The 22,065-nt window shown below is 35.2% G+C and overlaps 1 protein-coding gene across 1 annotated transcript in view; it reads left to right on the forward strand.

Annotated features, from left to right (window-relative positions):
- TMTC3 (transmembrane O-mannosyltransferase targeting cadherins 3) overlaps nt 1–19,489 on the forward strand; it is a gene marked incomplete at its 3' end in the record, with an annotated part of 81,802 nt that extends 62,313 nt beyond the window's left edge. The window contains exons 15-16 of the mRNA XM_079715250.1: nt 8,242–8,357; nt 19,310–19,489. Of these exons, the coding sequence (XP_079571376.1) occupies nt 8,242–8,357; nt 19,310–19,489 (296 nt within the window). The remainder of the gene's footprint in view (nt 1–8,241; nt 8,358–19,309) is intronic.
- Between the last annotated feature and the right edge of the window lie 2,576 nt (nt 19,490–22,065).

Consider the following 22,065-nt stretch of genomic DNA (forward strand, 5'->3'; position numbering starts at 1 on the left):
GAGTAATAATTTAATAAAATTATGTAACTATTCAAAAGATAAAAGATATATTAATATCCAATGATTTTTATAGAAAAAAGAATTTTCTCCACATTAGCACTTAGAACAGTGCCTATCATGTAGGAAGTGCTCATATTTTGAATAATTTATTTAAATCAAATTCACCCTGAGTAATCAATAACTTTTCCAAATCAGTTGTTTCTCAACCCTCATTTCATATTAGAATCATCTAGACCCCACCCTACAACAATTAAATCTGAATTTCTTATGGGTAGAGCCATACTTCAGTTTTTCCAAAGGCTCTCAGAGTGATTCTAATTTGTAGTCAGGGTTAGGGACCACTGCTCTAAATTCGTTCAAGAAAATCCTCTTATCTCTCCTGTGTTAACTTTTAAATTAGTGACATAATCCAATTAATTTTGATGTTTTAACTTCCATTAAGGAATATGCTCTTCTGATACCTAGTATTTATTCCATCTTAAGTTCCATCAAGCTTGCTTATGTGTGAGGTGATTATTTTTTCTCTTTAAATTCATAATATAAATGTTATTAAAGCTGTTCAGGTGAAAAAGGCAATGGATAGTTTTTCCTTTGAAGCTGCCATTTGGGGGAAATGGAGGGTAGGGACATTTTAGCCCAATTCACTAACCTGTGTTTCACAGTTGTGAGCATCTGTAAGTTTGAAAAAGAAAGCTTATCATAGGTTTATGTACTAATAAGGGGATGTAGTTTTAGTTCGTGCTGTTTTACAGAAGAACCTACTCCCTCGGAGTTCTAGGAAAGCTTTGACAATCCCCAAGGGACAATTACGCTACTCCTTCACTCCTCAGAAGGAAGAATTAACTTTTTCTCATATTGCTCCTATATGTGTGTCCTTACTAACATTCAGAATTGGGAATTTTATCTTATAATTAATTATTCCAGTAAGTAATTTTACGAAGTTGATGACTTGGAGGATAAAGCAAATATGTTTGCAATTTTGTCTTTACTTTTATGTAGATGTTTGGTATGTGAATTACTCAGTTCTGTTAAAACCTCATGCCTTTCATCTAATTTGAGCTCTCAACTTCATGTTACAGAATGCTTCTTTAAGGATGCTTTAATGAAAAATATTACAAAAATATATAGATTTGTATGTCAGTTTATACTTCAGAAATCCATATATTTGTCATATTTATTTTTTTAAAAACCTAATTGTCTGCATGACTAAATCGTATTTAAAATGAAAACTCAAATATATCTGGTACCTTTGTCTAGAGTTTTATCTGTTGGAAGATGTCAGCCATCCATGTTAAGTTTTCATAAAATAGTTGATAATTGTGTGCATTTTATATTTCTGTGGTGTCTGTGTGTACCATATTTCTAAATATTCAGTATTAAATTGATACTTTTTAAAACCTTATCCTGAATTGCCTTTTAGTGTTAAAATGAAAAATATAATAGCATGTCAAGAAATTTCTGCCCCCACAAAGAAAGAAGAGCTGGCCGGTAGTTTTGTAAGCAATGACCTGAGAAAGATACATGTTAACTTAGTTCCTAACAGTGATACATTTCCAACCCAGAGTGACAGAAAGTCAGTTAAGAAAATGAGACAAACTCAAATGTGAAATTTTGTATACATACACAGTTGGAAGTCAGTGTAGTGAAATAATTAGGAGTTTAAGTTATAAATCTACCTGGATTCACATACTGGTACCACCCTTGCTAGTATAACTTAGGGGAAGTTGTTTAACCTATATGTCCTCAGTTTCCCCATCTGCAGGTTGGGGAAAATACTTTCCTCATAAAGTTATTAAAAGGGGATATATATATATATATATATATATATATGTGTGTGTGTGTGTGTAACATGTATGTTACATATTTATGTGTATGTATTATAATGGATATATATCTCCTATTATAACAAATTGGCAAGTATCTTTTTTTCTTTTAAAAATTTATTTATTTATTTTTATACAGCAGGTTCTTATTAGTTATCCATTTTATACATATTAGTGTATATATGTCAATCCCAATTGCCCAATTCATCCCACCACCACCACCCCCTAACCCCCACTTTCCCCCCTTGGTGTCCATACGTTTGTTCTCTGCATCTGTGTCTCAATTTCTGCCCTGCAAACCGGTTCATCTGTACCATTTTTCTAGGTTCCACATATATGCGTTAATATACGATATTTGTTTTTCTCTGACTTACTTCACTCTGTATAACAGTCTCTAGATCCCTCCACGTCTCTACAAATGACCCAATTTCGTTCCTTTTTATGGCTGAGTAATATTCCATTGTATATATGTACCACATCTTCTTTTTTTGGCAAGTATCTTTATAAATAGTGCATGTTCAGCCACGCACGCCATAAATAGCCTTTACCGAAAGTTTTGACCACAACCATAATTAACGTTACTCAGTGAATTGTGATTTTTTTTTAAGCCATGAAAATTATTTGATGTGATTGGCTTAATTGTTTTTATGTGTCTCCAAGAACAAACAGTTTTAACAGCTGTAACCAGTGGTACTGATGGATCCATCCAATATTGTCTTTATTATATTTGATTATAGTTTGATGGTATTGCATTGTCATACTAGAAAAGCTAAAGAAACAAAATATTTTTAGTTTTGCTGAAGACTAGCCTTATTTATGGACAGCTTTCCAACAAGCAATTATTAACTTTTATCAGGTATCAATGTCTGTTTCAGGAACATGACAGTATGTTTACATGTCAAGTTTTGTTTAATTCTATGACATTTCTAAATTGGTTTGTTTAAACAAATTCAGCAAATGGAAATATGTTATATATTTATATTAAATATATTAATAGATTTAAATTGTTAGGACAGTTATTGGCACATAGTAAATAATAGATGTTAGTGTAATTGCAAGATTTGGGCTTGCATTTGGTGTATATTATTTGATTTATATATGTGTTAGCAGAAGTAATGTCAATGATGGTCATGATAGCAAACAAATTATGAGAAATATAATAATGAATGCTTGTCCCATAGGCATCAGGTACATAAATAACCTAAAATAATACATATTTATTAAATATGAAGTGTATAAATTTATTTAATAAATTATTAAAATGCACAAATAAGAATTCAAACTAAGACCTTAAAATTGTACTACCTCACTGTTTCTCTTCACTGCCATTAGGAGGTAGCATAAGATGAAATATTAACACCTAAATGTCTCTGAAGACTTGATACTTTTCTTGATGAATTCTGTGACTATAGTAATGGATAGCATATTTCCCATTAAGTAGCATATATATTCTGTAAGAACCTGTTACTTTCATGTTTCTGCCTTGAGCGGAATATCCCTTACCAAACCATTCTACTTTGCCCTTTCTTAAAGACTTACATGGTTAAAACTCAGTCTTCTTTACTCCTTCTTTGCCCTGTGGCTTTAGTTTCTGATATTAGGAGCATAGTCTGATTAAATTAATCCTTACTAAAGTATGGGTGATGGGTGGCCATCTCAACAGTTAATTCAAGTGAAGCTCTTGCTTTGTAAAGTTGCGGGCAGTGTAGTAGGATCTATTTGAGGAATATGGAGTTTCTCCCCCATTCTTCCTAGGAATTGAGGGAGAATTCTGCATAGAATTGAAAGAGGCCACAAAAAAGATCTATAACCACAGCAAGGCCACTCCTGACCAGAGTCCTGTTTTTGATGGGCTCTGGCAGGTGACTGCGCCTTGGAAGTAGAATCAGCATAACTGGGCTGTCAGCAGAATTGCATCTACGCCTAATAGCGATATCTGTAAAATTAATTCCTGGGCAGTAGGTATAGTGTGTACATTTAAACTGGTCCCTTTATATGACACCATTTCCTTAGGTAGATCTACAGTGTCATTTGCAGGCTTTTTCTCTGCTTATACCTTAAAATCTAGCGTTCTCTCTCCCACCCTTTCTTCCCCCTCTTCTTGGAGCAATGGTTTTAGCTATATGTGATTCCAAATGTCCAGCCCAGATTTTCTCTACGCCCCTGACCTATGAGTCCAGTGGTCTACTGAACATTACATCCACAGGCATTCATTCCTCCCGTCCTCTCTTCCAAATCTCATGCCTACTGGATAATAAGTTTACTCTAAGAAAGAAAATATATCCAACTAAAAGCAGGGAAGGGAGGTAGAGTCCAAAGGGACATGAGATCTTGATAATGGTATAGTATCTACTCAAATACTCAAAACGTAAAGTTTAAGACAGCAATAGGGTAAATAAACATGATTATGGGACTTAGGTTAAAAATAGATACTATAATTATACACACAAAATTTATGATTTGTAATCCATCAGAAGAAAATTCACTCTATCCAATGAAATGTAGTAACGAGGACAGGGCAAATAAATAGAAAGTGCAGTACAAAAGAAGGTGTTAAACTACAGGGCTAATGTAGCAGTAATTAAAGTGAATGTAAATGGGTTAAACCTAACAAAATAGTTTTTTTAATATTTTAATTATATTCAATTAAATTATATATATATTACATTGAATTATAAATACAAGGTCCGACAATAAAACTATGACAAGAAGTCTACCAGTAAATATGAACTAAAACAAGCTGGGGTAGCAATTTTAATACACAACAAAATAGAATTTAAGGCCAAACAGGAAAAAAAAATAAGGGAAAATGAGTGGTGTATACTGGTAAAAGGAACAATAGAACAACAAGATATGTCCATCACGAATGTACATGTCTTCTAACATTACAATCTAAAAATAAACCTAGCAACAACAAACAGTACAGGGAAATAGATAAATTGTAACTGGATATGTTAAAACCCTCTGAGAAACTAATGAATGCAGCAGAGAAAAAAAGCAGATAAATGCCTAAGTAATAAGTTTGAACTACTAAATTTATGTAGAATTACTTGACACATGGAGAATACACATTATTTCCTAGCACATATGGAATATTTACAGGAGTAGATTGTGTATCAGGCCACAAAGGAAACCTTAATAAATTCCAAAAGATGATGTTCTTTGACCATAATGCAAATGTTCATAGCAGTTTTATTCATAGTAACACAAAACTGGAAACAAGCCAAATGCTTGTCAGCAGGTAAATGGAATAAAAGGTTGTAATATATTCCAACAATGAATATGTTTCAGCAATTACCAAAAAAACCCTGACATATACAACTACATAGATGAATCTCTGAGCAGATGAAGCCATACACAAGAGTACATTATATACAATTTCATTTATATGAAATCCCATAACAGTTACAACTAATCTATAGCGGCTGCCTAGAACTACAGGGTTGGGGCCAGGAGCAAAGGAGCCCAAGGGAACTTTTTAAGAGTATGTAAATATCCATGACCTAGTATTCCCACTCTGAGTTGCATAAATGAAAGAAATACATATAATGTGCACTAAAAGATAGCTACAAGAATATTCTTAGCAGGATTATTAGGGCCACAACAAATAACCAAAATATTCATGAAAAGTGGAATATTTAAGTTGTATAAGTTTTGACACAACACACCTGTGAAAAAATCGCCACAATTATGATAGTGAACTTATTTATCACTGCTCAAAATTTCCTCATGCCCTTTGAAACCTTTCCAGTTCCATCTCTGCCTTCTAGCCCTGTCCCTAAACTACTGATCTGCTTTCTGTTTCTATAGATTAGTTTACCTTTTCTACAATTTTATATAATGGAATCATACATTTTGTCTGACTTCTTTCACTCTGCAGTGAACTGAATGTGTTTACACCAAAATCATATGTTGTAGCTCTAACTCTCAATGTGATGGTATTTAGAGGTGGAGCCTTTGGGAGGTAATTAGGTTTAGATGAGGTTGTAAGGGTGGGGCCCACATGATAGGATTAGTGTCCTTAGAAGAAGAGGAAGAGAGACCAGAGTTCTCTCTCTCTCCCCACCATATGAAGACGCAGCAAAAAGGTGGCCATCTGCATGCCAGGGAGAGGGTTCTCACCAGGAACCAAACCTGATGGCACTTTGATCTTGGACTTCTCAGTCTCCAAAACTGTCAGAAATAAATGTGTATTGTTTAAGCCACCCAGTCTGTGGCATTTTGTTACAGCAGCCCAAAGCTGACTAAGATACACTCAGAATAATTATTTTGAGATTCATCCCAGTTGCTACCTGTATCATTAATTCATTTCTTTTTATTACTAAGTAGTATTCCATTGTATGGATATACTACAGTCTTTATTCATTTATCTTTTGATGAACCTACAAATGTAGATTTTCATCTCTGGTGCAGTGATTTTTATTTTCTCTTTGATGCATTATTTTTCAAATACCAATCAATAAAAGTATTTTAATTCCATTATTTGTAGTGCATATTTTCTGACTGTTAGCTTCAATTACACCATTTCTTCTACAAATGGCCATTTGGGAATTTAGTCCTCATTCACTATTAGTCTATGTGTTTCTGGAGGTGTGAAAGCCAGAGCATATGACTCAGACCTAAGTTATTCAGCACTTGGTATTGACCCATCTACTGTGATTCATTTGGAAATGGGAACTTGACCCAACCAAAACGAATGGAATTACCCATGATTTTGCTAACATTTTATTGACTTAAAATGAGAGAGAATGTAAGTTTATATTTGTGGCAGCCATCTTCCCACCATAAAGAGAGGTCCTATTGAGAATGGAGTCAGGACAGAGTTAGGCAGATCATTGAGGTAGGAAATTGGGTCACAGAGATATTGTTGGAGACCTGGTCCAACTGCATCTGAAAAGACAATAAAGATAACCAAAGTGGAAGCAACTTGAGCTATATCTGAGTGGTTGTGTGAACTTTTGAACAGGGACTAGACCTTATATGTAGTCTGGCCAAGCTCATGAAGTCACGTGAAGGGCAGTGTGGGCCACTCAGTCCAAGTCTTGGAAGTTAGCAGTTTTAAGTGTAAGACAACTGGTTAAACTGACTGTCTTGTGCTGAATAAGAAAACAGGGTGAGAAACCTGGTTTTGAAAAATTCAACTTATTCGAGCCTTTAGGAAGGTCAAACAAGAATGAGAAAGTTTTAAGGTGGATCTGTTCTCTCTGCAAGCGGATCAGAGAATATTATTTTAGTATAACGATCCTTTCTACCTGCAGTCTGAAGTCTAAGACAGCTGCTACTACAGTAGCTGGATGGGTAAGGGTTAGCAAGCCAAAGTCTCTGCCCCAAACTAACATTGACTCAAGCAAAAGCAGAGGTGGGAGACCTAGCAAGAATGGTAGATGAGGAAATTGTAACCTAGTATCTCAGGTCCCCTTCACATTCTTCCATTTAAGCAGACGTTGCCTGAGGCAAGGACAAATTACTCCTATTGAGAAGATGCAGTCCAGAGGCACAAATACTAAGGAAAAGGACATTCAGCTCAGGGCCAAAGAGATTGGCCGTGCATTGTGGCTGTATTAGGTTCCTGGGGCTGCTGTAACAACATACATAAACTTGGATGGTTAAAACAACAGAAGTGTATTGCCTCACAGTTCCAGAGACTAGAAGTTTGAAATCAAGGTGTTGGCAAGGTTGATACCTCTGGAAGCACTGAGAGAAAATCTGTTTCATAACTTCCTCCTAGCTTCTGACAGTTGTTGGCAATCCTTTAGAAGACAGGAAATCCAAGGGTGATTTCCAGATTTAAAGATTGAATCTTCTTGATGTCTCTTTGTTTACTATCCCTTGATACAGAGTGAATGGAAATAGATTAAAAGTATATCAAGAGTTTAAATAAATTTTACTATTATAGAAATCCCAAGCCTTACAAACAAATGGCTAGGGTTGCTCAAACCTTAAAATAGTCCTCAGGCTCCAGAACCTGAAGTTAAAGTACACTGATAAAGAATTACAAGAGGCATCTCAGATGTGGTCATGGAAAATAATCGTGTATAGTCCTCAGGCTCCAGAACCTGAAGTTAAAGTACACTGATAAAGAATTACAAGAGGCATCTCAGATGTGGTCATGGAAAATAATCGTGTTAACTCAATAGATTGGATTGTCAAAGCAGTCTCGTACAAATCATAGATCTTACTTTACACCAAACTTTATATGAAAAGATATAAACAAACACCAAGTATAGGTAAGAATCCACAAATTTCAGGTTTGCCTACAATAAGAAAAATAGATGGGTCAGAAATATCCTACTAAAACATTTTGTAGGTAGGGAATCCCTGTGTGCAAGGAGATCTGGTGGAAGTCATTCTTTCCTGTGGTCTCCACTAGGGAAGAAGTGGTTTATTGACCTGTGATTAACCATTTTCTCCTCAACAGTGGAAGAAAGATCCTTCCAGAGAGCAGATCTAGAACAGCCAGACTCGTTGTCAAAGGAACTGCATTTCACTTCTAGACTGAGGGGTCCTTGCCTTATACTTCACATAAGATACAATGTAAGTTATATACCAGAAACTGCTTTGTGTTGTTTTCCTTCCCCAATGGCAACCTAGGAAAAAAAGTGTGTTTTAGATGTTTGGGGATTCATTAAACTTACTATTTAGCATTAGTTTTCTAGGCCAAGAGGAGTTAGAGAGAAGTCTGACTGAGAGGACTGTGCACTAAACAGATATTTGGGGCTTTGAGCTGTATCTGTAAATGAACGGGACTTTAAGTGTTATTGCTTTAGGAAGGTAGAGGAGAGTGTGCTTTCATTGGGACAGAGCATAGGTTTATTACAGAGGCAGAGATATTTTTGAAGGTGATTGAATGGGAAGATGTGGTAGACAAATGAATGGATATTTCCTTGGTTTTGTTTGTTTGCTATTCAACATCAATTCACCCTGTTTCTAGTACTGCCATTTGGAGATTCGTTCAGGGATGCGCTATTAGGGGGAAGAAAGTCATCCACACTGTAAGAAATAAGTGTATTTCATCCCCTGGACTATAGCCATTTGTAGCCATGAGTTCAGGAATTTGTATGTGACAGAATTAGTAAGATGCTGGAACTTCCCAAAATCTCTTCCTCTTTTCCATTGGATTTGACTGAGAGACAATCTAAGTCTGGAGTTAGAGCAGACACCTCCAAAAAGAAGGCATGGCATCTGGCAGTAAAGGAGCATGATGAATGAACAGAATCGAACAGAAAGAATCTGGGTCCAGGTGACATCATTTGGTCTCCAGTCAAGATGCAGTAGAACCCCAAAACTGGATTTTTTAGATACATGAAGCAATTATTTTCGTTTTGTTCTTAAACCCCTTGGATTGGATATCCTGTTATATGAAATTAAATAAAACCCACTGATATAGTTTTTTAAACATTTAAATACATTTTCAATGTTTTGTAATCCAAGAAAAACTTTTCAAAGCAACATGTTTTTCTGGAGTCAAGTCTGACATTAATCAAAGACAGATTGGAACTGATAAAATTGCTCAACAGGAGGGAATATAGGGATTATTTTTCACTTTTTCTGGGTTTTGTATCCTCTTTTAAAAATCTGCAAAAAAATAAGTCTGATTAAGATGCCTTTTAAAGTACTACATGATCCTCCTCCTGGCTTAATCTCCTGTCTCTCTCCACTTCACCCATTTCACTCCATCTCTACCAGCCTTCTTGCTGAGCTCCCACCCCAGAGCCTTTGCACTTCCCATTCTCTGCCTAGAAACACTTCTTCCACGTATCCACATGGGTTCTAAAAGTCATTTAGATTTCTTCTCAAAGAAAACTGAACACCAAAAACAATGAAAAATTGAAGAATGCATAAGTGTAAAGACCTATAAAAGAGGTAACAATTGATTATAGGCCAGACCATAATAAATGGAAAACTAAGTTCTTGAAAGAGAATTATTAAAAATGAAAAATGGAAATTAATTACCATGGAGGCCATGTCTTCAAAGTCCACAGTTTAGGACACTGCCTTCCTAGAATGTATGTCCCTAGGATCAGAATATACGAGGGTAACTGTGGGAGGTTGTGGAGATTTCAGGGACCAGAGTAGACATATTATGATTCTATAAAATATGTTCTTTTAATAATTCTCTCCTCTGCATAGTGCTTTCTTCTTTTTGGTGTGTTTTCATTTGATCGTTATTCCTTTGTCCTTAGTTATCTTCCTTCCAAGTTAGCTTATATATGGGATCACATCTAGGAACACTCCTGAGAAGAAGGTCTTTGAAAATCTTGAATAGCCAGAAATGACTGAGGTGTAGCTCAGAGGATAGGGTCTGTGAGGTAGACAACATTTTACTTGCTACTTTTAGGCATAGCTGGAATGATGAGACATACAAATGTAGGCCCAAGTTTCCATGCAGTGGCAAGTAGGAAAGGAGCAAGTAGTCCCTACTCATGCCTTTAAGCAGAAAAAGGCAAAAAAGCCCTTGAGGCTTATACATAGTTTAGAGCTAGGGCATGGGTGGACAGCAGAGGTAGTTATTAAAGTTCTGAAAGCATGCAGACACATCTTGAAGATAGATTTTTTTTCTTTTGTGGTCCACGTTGCTCCTGGCTGGTATGGATGGGATCAGGGATGAACAGGAGCCAGAGGTAATTTTCCTTTTTTTTAAAAAATGTATTTTATTGAAGTATAGTTGATTTACAATGTTGTGTTAATTTCTACTGTACAGCAAAGTGATTCAGTTATACTTATATATACATTCTTTTTCATATTCTTTTTCATTATGGTTTATCACAGGATAGTGAGTAATTCCCTGTGCTATACAGTAGGACCTTATTGTTTATCTATTTTACATATAGTAGTTTGTATCTGCTAATCCCAAACTCCTAATTTATCCCTCCCCTACCCCTCGCCCCTGCTTTCCCCTTTGGTAACCATAAGTTTGTTTTCTATGTCTGTGAGTCTGTTTCTGTTTTGTAAATAAGTTCCTTTGTATTATTTTTTTAGATTCCACATGTCAGTGATTTCATATGATCTTTGTCTGACTTACTTCACTTAGTATGATCATCTCTAGGTCCATCCATGTTGCTGCAAATGGCATTATTTAATTCTTTTTTATGGCTGAGTGATATTCCATTGTTTATATGTGCCACTTCTTCTTTATCCATTCATCTGTCAATGGATATTTAGGTTGTTTCCATGTCTTGGCTGTTGTGAATCAGATAATTTTTAACTGACTCAGCAAGAGGAAACTCAAGCACCTTTGTGGGGGCTTGAGTACTTTCCAAATTAAATGTTTGGTGAAAACAGAGAAGTTGAGTCAATCAAGCCACAGTTATTGAATAGAGGGACACTGAGTCCCTTATCTGTAGATCCTACTGCATTTCCCAGTCTCAGAAGATCTAGAACAGGGGTTGACTGTGCTGTTGCTAACATTAAGAACAGTGCTACTAGTATTTCTTTGTATTCTCATAAACCCCTTCACTGAAGGTACATTAGTGATTGTGCATGTGACCTTAAATAGCCTGACCAATACAAGTACTCAAAATCCACTTAGTAATAAACAATTTGTAATGGGCCATAGGTCCTTTAAGTTCATATGCTTCAGAAACCTAGGTGATTAGATGGAATTTAAATAATTCTATTTTTTCTATCTATAATACCTATATTTATTATTCAGAAAGTTGTTTGCTAAATATATTTAAATTAAGAAAATATTTATTTAGGTAATAATAATTATCATTTATTGACAGAAACTATTCTAGGAGTTTAAGTACATTTCTCATTTGATCCTCACATCTAAATAGATCAGATTCTAATTTCTATTTTTAAAATGATAGAATTGAGGTTTAGAGAGGTTAAGGAAAATATCCAAGGAAACAGCTAATGGAAAACTCAGGACTTGAACTCAGATGTATCTGACTTTGAAATTTGTTCATTCCACTAGGCTGTTCTCCCTCAATTATATGTTCCCAGTTTATTGGTGAGCACTTGTTTTTTAAACAAATATTTATTTGCATAATAATAGGTGTCATATATTGAACACCAACTACATGCCAGGTATTGTCTTAAACTAATATTCTTGTCAGGTTTACTTCATAGTGTAAAAACAGACATTTAATGAAGAATTAATTGCAATAATATCTGAAAGAGTACATATATTTAAACAATTGATCTCAAAAGGTTCATGCTCTGGGAGGCATGAGAAAATAGAGCCTAACTCAGAAAGAGTAGAAGCAAGTAGTCTATAGTCACTCTTTCATGTGTCCATTGGGTGGAATGATAGGTAGAATGGCATATATTATTTACATTATTTATTTCTCTCTCTTCAAGAATGCAAGTTAATTCAAATAATTTCCATGTAACTAGAATGAAATTTCAGTGTACTGCAAACATGCAACAAAAGTATTAAGTTTATTCCTTTTGCCCTCAAGAGTCACTTTTTAGCACAATGCCCACAGTACTCTTATGTGATGGAGTGGAAACAGCTTTTTATACACTATGTCATTTAGTCCTCAGAGCATCTCTATTATGTAAGTAGGCATTAGTTCCATTTTACAGGTGAAGGACACACAGGGTTCAGAGAACTGGCACTTGCCCAAATGTGCAACCATACAGTGAACTGTTTTTAAAAAAGTAGGTTAAATATGAGTAAATAAGTGTGTGGATCAGCTGAGTGTCTTCTCCAGTTAGTTATGAGTTCCCTGCTATAGTGATTGTGGTAGGCTGAATAATGGCCCCCAAAAGATGTCCATGTCCTTATCCCTGTAATGTGTAAAGATTTCACTTTTTATGACCAAGAGGGTGTTTATAGATGTGATTAAATTAAGGATCTTTAGATGGAAGATTAGCCTAGCTTATCTGGGCAGATCCAATATAATCACAAGGGTCCTTATAAGAGGGAGACAGGAAGGTCAGAAGCTGAAAAGGGATTAACAATGGAAGCAGAGGTGGTTGTGATATGCTTTGAAATGGAGGAGGGGACCACAAGCCAAGAAGTGCCAGCAGCCTTTAGAAACTGGAACAGGCAAGGAAACGGATCCTTCCCAGAAACCTCCAGAAGGAAGATAGCCTTAGAAACACCTCGATTTTAGACCTTTGACCTCCAGAACTGTGAAAGAATACATTTGTTTTAAACCACTATGTTTGTGGTAATTTGTTACAGCAGTAGTAGGAAACTTACAGTGGTTTTATCTTATACACCGTGGGAATGGATAGAACTGGGATTCAAAATCCAGATCTGTTTCTTTCCAAGAGTCCATTCCTTTTCAAACGTGATGCATTTTCCCTGCTTATATTTGTCCCTCTTGGGCAGTACAGTGTAAATATTGACAAATCCAAATGTTCAATTCCTCTTTTCAAAAATCTATCAGCAAACAAACACAACTGCTTTATGCTGTATGTCAAGTGGTATAATTAAAGTGTTTTTTTAATTGAACATGATTTATTCAAGAAGAGGACTGAATTCCAATCTTGTAAGATATACTCAAGAGTATACTTGAGTATACTTATACTCAAGAGTATAAGTATATTGTCATAAGAATATAAAAAAATTTATCCTGTGATACTGTAATCAATAAATTCAATGTTAAGATGGATGAAATGAGCCATCAGTAGATATAAACTAGATTTAATGATATGTTGCTAAAGATATGTTGCTATTGAACAAAGTTGTCTTCAGAACCAAATAAAAAGTAAAGAGTGTCTTAAAAACTTTTATCTTGATAAATAGGTCAGATCCTCAGAAAGATGTGACTGTAGGCTAATTGATCAGGGACCAGTGCTGATTTGCTCAACCATATATTGATACCTTCAGATCCTAGCTGTTAGAGACAAGTAAAAGGCATTCAACAAATATTTTTGAGTGGTTGAATAAAATTGCTCTATTAGATGTTTAAAAGTACTTAATACTACAAAATAATCAAACTATGATATTGATGCAAAAATAGATACACTAATCAGTGAAGAAGATAAAAAATCAAAAACCATACTCTAATATAAAAGTAACAATGCTATGAACTACTAATGTTTATTGTAAGCCAAGCACTGTGCTAAGTGCTTTAAATGCATTATGTAATTTAATACAATAAGCTATTGCTATTTTGCTATTTTCATCTTTCCCTCTCAAGGAAGCTAAGATTTGAAGAGGCCACAGTGGTAAACATAGGTTTTCTGTGATGCCAAAGCCTATGTGTTCATTTACTCTATGAAACTGACTTTAATAATCTAAACTGTGATAAAGTTGGCATTTAAGTTTCATAAGGAAAACTACTTTTTAAATATATGATATTGGGATGACTGTTTAAAACCCTTTGTCACGTCATTTATCAAAATTAATTTTAGATGTAATAAAATCACCAAGTTAAAAACAACTTGATGGATTTTATTATCAAAAAATTAAATTTTTGTACTCTAAGAACATCATAAATAAAAATCAAACCTGGAAGAATATTTGAAATATATAATGTATAATATGCTTACATATTATGTATTTATACATTGTATAAAGTTGAAAGTTTACTAGAATATTTAAAGCACTCTTGTAAATAAAAAAGAAAAGCATATGGGACTTCCCTCGTGGTCCAGTGGTTAAAACTCCATGCTCCCAATGCAGGGGGCCCGGGTTCAATCCCTGGTCAGGCAACTAGATCCCGTATACCACAACTAAAGATCCCACATGCTGCAACGAAGACCCGGCACAGCCAAAATAAATAAATATTTTTTAAAAGAAAAGAAAAGCATAATCCCTTCAGTAGAAAATGAATAGATAATATCCCCCAAAGATACAAAGCAAATATAAAAAATATTTAATCTCAGGAGTAATCAACAAGTACCAAAAAAAATTACAGTGAGGTCTTCCTCCGAATCAAATAGTCAAGAATTTAAGAAATGGTAACATAAAATATTGCAGACATGGAAGGAACATAGCATTCCTCCCATGAATGCTAACAGAAATGTAAATGGATACAGCCTTTTAGAGGGAATAATTAGAAAATGGGAACGTAAGATTTAAAATATGCATGCTCTTTGATCCACCAATTCTATTTCTGTGAATTAGTCCTAGAAAAATAGAGATATAAGAATATAAATACAAAAAACATCATTTCAGGATTGTTTATGATGTTGAAAAATTGAAAATGATGTTAATTTACTGAAAAGATGTTTACAGTATAGTATTAGGTGGAAAAAGTAAATTTTAAAAAGCTTTGTATAATAGGACTCATTAAAATGTATAATTACTTTAAAATATATCATGAGTATATTTATATTTATCCTGATTCATGAGGAAAAGTACTTTATATTAGCTGATAAAATGTTAAGAGATTCATCTCTGAGTGCATAGGACTAACTGATTTTTATTTTCCATGATTTTACTTATCTTTATTTATAATTTTAAACATAAATAGATATTGTTTTCTGATAATAATAAAAGAAGAAAAACCAAAACTGATAAAAAGGTTACACTCACCTCCACTCCAAATCTGATTATGTACTTACTACCCAGCTTAAGAAATCTCTACTGACTCATTTACTGCATAAATATCCAAACACTTTATCTTGGCACCCAAAGTTGTTTCACATCTGGTCTTACAAATGATATTGACTTCATTATTCACCTCTGTATCCCATGCGTCCTCCTCTGAATACTTTTGGAAACTGACAAGCCCTTTTTTTTCCCCTCTGCTGAAGAACCTCTAACCTTATTTTTCCATAAGACGTCACCTCTTCTGTGAAGGCTTTCTTTCTCCCCTAAGAAGAGTAAGTGATCTCTCAGCTTTGCTCTTACAGCATATTTTTAAGTGACTTATCTATTGTCTTCCTAGCTCCTGCCACTGCGAATCACATATTAGCAACATTCTAGGTAAATGCAAGTACATCCATGGTAGCTATGCTTTCCCTATCTCTTGGGAGTTCAAAGAGTTGGCCCTGGAGGATGCTGCAGATTAGATGAAATAAAGCGGAGGGCTTCCCTGGTGGCGCAGTGGTTGAGAGTCCGCCTGCCGATGCAGGGGACATGGGTTCGTGCCCCGGTCCGGGAAGATCCCGCATGCCGCGGAGCGGCTAGGCCCGTGAGCCATGGCCGCTGAGCCTGCGCATCCGGAGCCTGTGCTCCGCAACGGGAGAGGCCACAACGGTGAGAGGCCCGCGTACCGCAAAAAAAAAAAAAAAAAAAAAGAAAAAGAAATAAAGTGGAGATTTGTAAAAACAACAACAACAACAACAACAAAAAAAACACCACAGCAAAGCCAATATAAGACCATCACAAATGTAATTAGGAATTCTTCACATGTAAATAGAGTTTATACAATATAATTAATTGAATTTTTCACTCAAATTAGTGAAATTCAAAATGACAATTTTAAGCTCTTTCTAGAACAGTAGCTCACAGGAGCTTGTGCTAAGGAGAAATGTAACAAAAAGTAGATAGATTGATGGAAGGATGGATGGATGACTAGATGATAGATAGATAGAAAGAAAGATATCAGAGATAATAATGTGCCATTCTACTTGATTACGGATTCATGAAACTATGGGCATATACTATTCTGAAAATACATTAAAATAATCCATTTCAAACTCTTTTCCTTGGTAACTTTTGAATGTTTTGGGGATGGCGATTTGTTTTCAAATATTTAGCAAGCTAGCTCAGATCAGTTGGTAGGGGATGCCTAGAGTCCTACGCTGGCTCATCCCTATTCAGCAGAAAGGAGGAGAATGATCAATGGTAACGGGTAAGGGACAAGGGATTGGCAGTATATGCCATCCCTGGGCATATCAACCTCTGAAACACTTTGATAACGGGAAATTAAGAGTTGCAGGACTGTATAAACTTTCTTCTTTTGCTTTTTCATTCCTTGATTCTTGTCTCTTCTTGCAGGGTCTATGTTCTTGGATAACATCCCAAAATGATGTTGTTTTCATAGTCAATTCTATATAAATTCATGTTGATGATTAAAATACCTTTAGTCTTTAGCTACTTCAACATAAATAAAAAGATTGGATTATCATGGTTCATTTTAATGAGTCAGTAGGTAAAATAACTTAAAGCAACTCATTTTGTGGCTGAATAAGCACAAACTATTTCTCTGCTATTGCTGTAGTTTGGCTACCAGCTTACACTAATGAGCCATTTTAAGAATAAGAAATTTGGGAAGTTATTTGGCTGGGGTATGCAAAAATAAGATGTCATGCCAAGGCTTGTTAAAAGTTCCTCCATGACAAATTCAAAGATACACAATATTATTAACTGTATCTTGGCAGCTCATTTTCTTCTTTTATAAACAGTCCAAAAAGCTGCTCTGGTTTATTTAACTCCCAGAAAAGAAGAATTGGAACCACTTAGCCTGCTTAATATCAAAACCTACCTGACCCAAAGGAGAATCAGGAGGAATTTCACAGAACACTTTATTTTAGTTACATCATCCCATACACAAACTCTCTGACTGCACATAATATAGAATTTTTTAAAAAGCCCTAATGCAAATTTTATAACATTCATTTCTTCTACAATTTCTTCCTTTAATGATCTTTCTCTGATTCCTTTTTTTTTTCTACCATCCTTTAGGAATTCTCAAGAATTAATGTCTTATTCTTTGCTCCTTTCCTGTAACATATATTCTTTTCAGAAGCTCCTCCATTCTCATGGTATGAATTACCAACTTTGTATGGATTGATGGCTAAATGTTTACCATAAGTTCCAAACTCTGAATAATTTTCTGTAGATCAATCATGCTAATATCAAATACTAAACTCTTACCTTTCTTTACCAAAAGCGATGCCTTTAAAAAATATATTCATCCACTCATTCTCCATTATATTACTACCTATTATCTTTTGCCAGAATCATAAAAGTGATCAAGTGCTAGTCATTTCCTGAACTCTTCCCCATCTCTGTCTAAAGTTTTCTTAGTTTCACTTCAGCTATTCTTTTAGGGCCCTGAAAAATTGTTCATTGAATAGTAAATAGGAGAAGATGATGAGAATTATGATTTTAGAATATCACTCTGGCAATAGTGTAGAAAATGGATAGTTGGAACATACCTTAAAGGTTATTTTAATTCTTCAGTGAAGTTAGGGGTGAGGGAGGAGAGGAAGGTGCAGGTCATAATTATGTGTTAGCATCTGTTAATGACTTTCTATGTTATCTCTTCCAGGGAACAATCATATTTAAAATGGTCCAAAACTGAAAGAAAGGAGGAAGAAAAGAAATACTTGTGCTGGCACCCATACAACTTGGTGTGTGGTATTCAATAAGTATTTTCTGGTTAAATGAATAGCTAATGAGTTGGATTAATGGTGAAAATTTAAGTCATCTTGGAGGACTGGTAGGGGGCATATTTTTTCTCTAAAAGTGGCTTTCTCAGCACATCTCCTTTTGTATCATGCACCTGGCAACCCAATTTACTTCTGGGATGGGTGCCCATCTCTTATCTTCCCTGACTAATCACATTTTACTCTTATCAGTCTTCTACGTCATTTTGATATTGTACACTTCTTAATAATTGCCATGTAGTAATTCTCTGTCATTTTTCTTGCACTTATCCTGACTCCCCGCAAAGAGCATTTAAACTCCTTAGTGTCAGAGACTGGATTTTCTGAATCAACCACAATACCTAACAGAGTCTCTGTACACTGGAGATCTAAATATGCTGGATGCCTTATTATGGAGTTCTAATTAAATATGTTAACAAATACTATGTTATGATAGAAGATATTCAGTTTATTCAGTTACAGGTGTTTCATTTTGAGTATGTTAGCCTGCTTAATTTTATTCTATTCTGTTTTTGTATTTAATTTGAAACATTTCTCACTTTATAGGAAACTTGCCTTTAGTTTCCAGGAAGCAAACATTCCCAGAAGATTAGTATTTCAGTTCCTTTGTTGTCATTACACTATCTCTTCCCATGATTTTAGTTTCCAGATATTGTTGTGTTTCTTCAACATCTATGAATCTTGATATTTGGTTTTATTCATACGCAAAAGTCCTGGAATTGAAATGCGTCTAGTACAGTCACAAACAGCTTTAATTGAATAATTTATTTAAGCCTTGATACGAATATTTCATCACTTGGGACTTAGTTATGACTAGTATAGAGTCTGAGAATTAGTAAAGGAAATTAATCCAGTAGTTCCTTTGTGACAGGAGATATTGCATATTATTTTACAATTTATATAATATTAATTCTTTGGTATTATGAAAGCACTTTCTTTTGAATTTTTATATTTTTCCAGTTTTATTGATATATAATTGACATATAACATTGTATTAGTTTAAGGTATACAATATGATGATTTGATATATGAATATATTGTGAAATGATTACCACAGTAAATTTAGTTAGCATCCATCACTTCACATAGTTATAATATTTTTCTTGTCATGAGAACTTTTAAGATCTACTCTCTCAGCAACTTTCAAATATGCAATACAGTATTTTTAACTATAGTCATCTTATACATCATATGGCCAGAACTTAGTTATCTTATAACTGGAAGTTTCTTTTGAGTTTTAGAACTTACTTGTCATGAAGATAACTGTTTGCCTTCTTGTGAGTAAAGACTTTGCTTTAAAGTCACGCCGCCTTTGCAAGCTGGATCCTGAGCCCCTGGCTTCCTCAGAAGGTAGGAGTGATGGTGTCTGTCTCTCTGGGCATGAAGACCACAGGAGAACACATGAGGAAGGTGCACTCTGAGTTCACCTTTAAGACAGCTCAAGGTTATCTTCTCCCTTTTGAGGGACTTTACAGAACAAACAGCTCTGCCTCTAGACCTGTCTGTTCTAGACCTGTCATATAAAATATTGAAAATTTTTAATTACTTACTCTTTCTATTATGGAAAATATTTTCACCATGATAATTTCTATTTTAACACAGTTGGAACACTAAAGGAAAGCAAAGATTATAAAATTTATTAAAGTTTGTGTTAGTATTCTATTGCTGCCATAACATATTACCACCAGTATAATGACATAAAGCAACGGAAATTTCTTATCTTGCAGGTCTGTGGATCAGAAGTCGAACAGAGGGCTTCCCTGGTGGCGCAGTGGTTGAGAGTCCGCCTGCCGATGCAGGGGACACGGGTTCGTGCCCCGGTCCGGGAAGATCCCACATGCCGCGGAGCGGCTGCACCCGTGAGCCATGGCTGCTGAGCCTGCGCATCCGGAGCCTGTGCTCTGCAACGGGAGAGGCCACAGCAGTGAGAGGCCCGCGTACCGCAAAAGAAAAAAAAAAAAAAGTTGAACAGAAGCCTGAGTCTCACTGGGCTAAAATCAAGGTGTTGACAGGGCTGTGTTCCTGTCTGGGGATTCTAGGGAAGAATTCATTTCTTTGCCTTTGCCAGCTTTTAGAGGTCACTGCATTCCTAGCCTTGTGCTCCCCGTCCTCCATCCTCAAAGCCAGCAATGTTGGGTTAAGTCCTTCTCGTGTTGCATCTCACTGATCCTTCTGTCTGTTGCATCTCTCTCATCACAGCCAAGAAAGGGTTTCCATTTTGGAAAGATTCACGTGATTATATTGGGCCCCCACATCTACAAGACACCAGCTTTGTTTTCACATATGAAACTTTAAAACTTATAGTTTACTGTACTAAAAAACCCCTACCTTCAATCTATTTCTGGTATTAAAAGATAGCAAACTGAGTCTCAAACCTGATCCCTTTCCTTGAAGTCTTTAAAGGTTCTCTTAAATGTAACTGCCTTGTAATCATTTTCTCCTTGCAAATAATTGAGAAGACAAAGTATAGTATTAAAGATAATGAGGTGGAAAATCTATTTTCCTGTCTTCGAATAGACAGAAGAATGTTTCTCTATGCCCAGAAGAAATTTTCAGGCTATCAGTCTAGATATTAATTGAAGGTATCAAAAGAATAAGTATGGATGGATCAAACTATTGAAAGTTGTTAAAATAGGATAAAAAGTGTTTGTATTTGCATGCAGTATTATTCATTTAGGTAGAGTTTCATGCATGTACAGAGCTCCTCTCTTTTCCTCCCACTGAACTTTTCAGTATAAATTATTTGAAAAAATAATTCTAACATTTTAATCCTGTTTGTTGCCATGCTTAACTTAGAATTTTTTTTAAAAGGGTTTTGAGTAAGAGAATTATTTTAGTAACTCCATGATGGTATCAATAGATACATAGATAGATAGGGAGATGGATAGGGAGATAGATAGGCATAGATCCTAGAGTTATATTCCCTGGATTAAAGGGAATTTGACTTTTGGATAATGATTGAAAAGTGGTTTTAATATTTATAATTTTCCTTTTGATGTTCAAGTTTTAGATTTAGAACTGAAGCGTATTTGATTTGAATGAAGGACCAACACATGCATTTTTCCAGGGTTTCTTTGCTGGGTTTGACACCCCTAGGGACCTCAAGCAAATACCTGAACATGATACTGCACATGTTATTCCTGGTCAAGGACTCTTGTGGAAGTTTGCCTGTAGTTCTGAAGATAGATTTAGGCTAAAAGCCCAAAGAAGACCACAGAGAGGAAGAGAATAGAGTCAATGGAAGAAGCCAGGTGAAGTGTCAGTTCATAACATCAACACTTCATGACACTCAGAAGTTTACCTCAACTATGAATTTTACTCCGTTTTTTCTCTTGGCATAGATCAGCTAGCACTAGTAGAAATGTCTTTGCAATGTGGATGGCAGATATAATAGGAATTGGTGTCTTCAAAGGTGGAACTTTAGATTCCAGTTCTTCTTTATGTTTCTTGCTGCTAGTGCCTCTTCAAATTGCTCACCTGTACTATACACTATATAATACACTCATACTGAATAGTATGTATATACTATATGCACTATATACATCCTCTATATAAACAATAAGAATAATAAAATGTACAACTCTTCAGGAGTACAAAATATTATGATGGGTAGCCAAATTTAATAACTACCATAGAGCACCATGTTTGAGTGAGGTATTAGATTAAGCACTTGATATTATCTAATTTAGTCCTCACAAAAAACTTATCAGGAAGGCATTAGTTGTCTTCACTTTATAAAGGAGGAAACCAAGGCAACTTTCTCTAGGTCTCACAGCTAAGTGGCAAAGCCCAAACTGAATCCAGGTTTACTTGGCTCCAAAGTTTTTCCTCTTACATGTGAATCAGTGTGGTTACGTTTAATAATAATGAAACTTCTAATAACACATTATTCCAAATTTCACTTTCAGGTCAGCTGGAACACTACTTAAGTTCTAATTTTTTTTGTCACTTCAGTCTTTCACATTTACTCTTTGGTCTCTACTGAAATTTTAACTCA

The sequence above is a fragment of the Hyperoodon ampullatus genome (assembly GCF_949752795.1).
Source record: "Hyperoodon ampullatus genome assembly, chromosome: 11".
NCBI lineage: Eukaryota > Metazoa > Chordata > Mammalia > Artiodactyla > Ziphiidae > Hyperoodon > Hyperoodon ampullatus.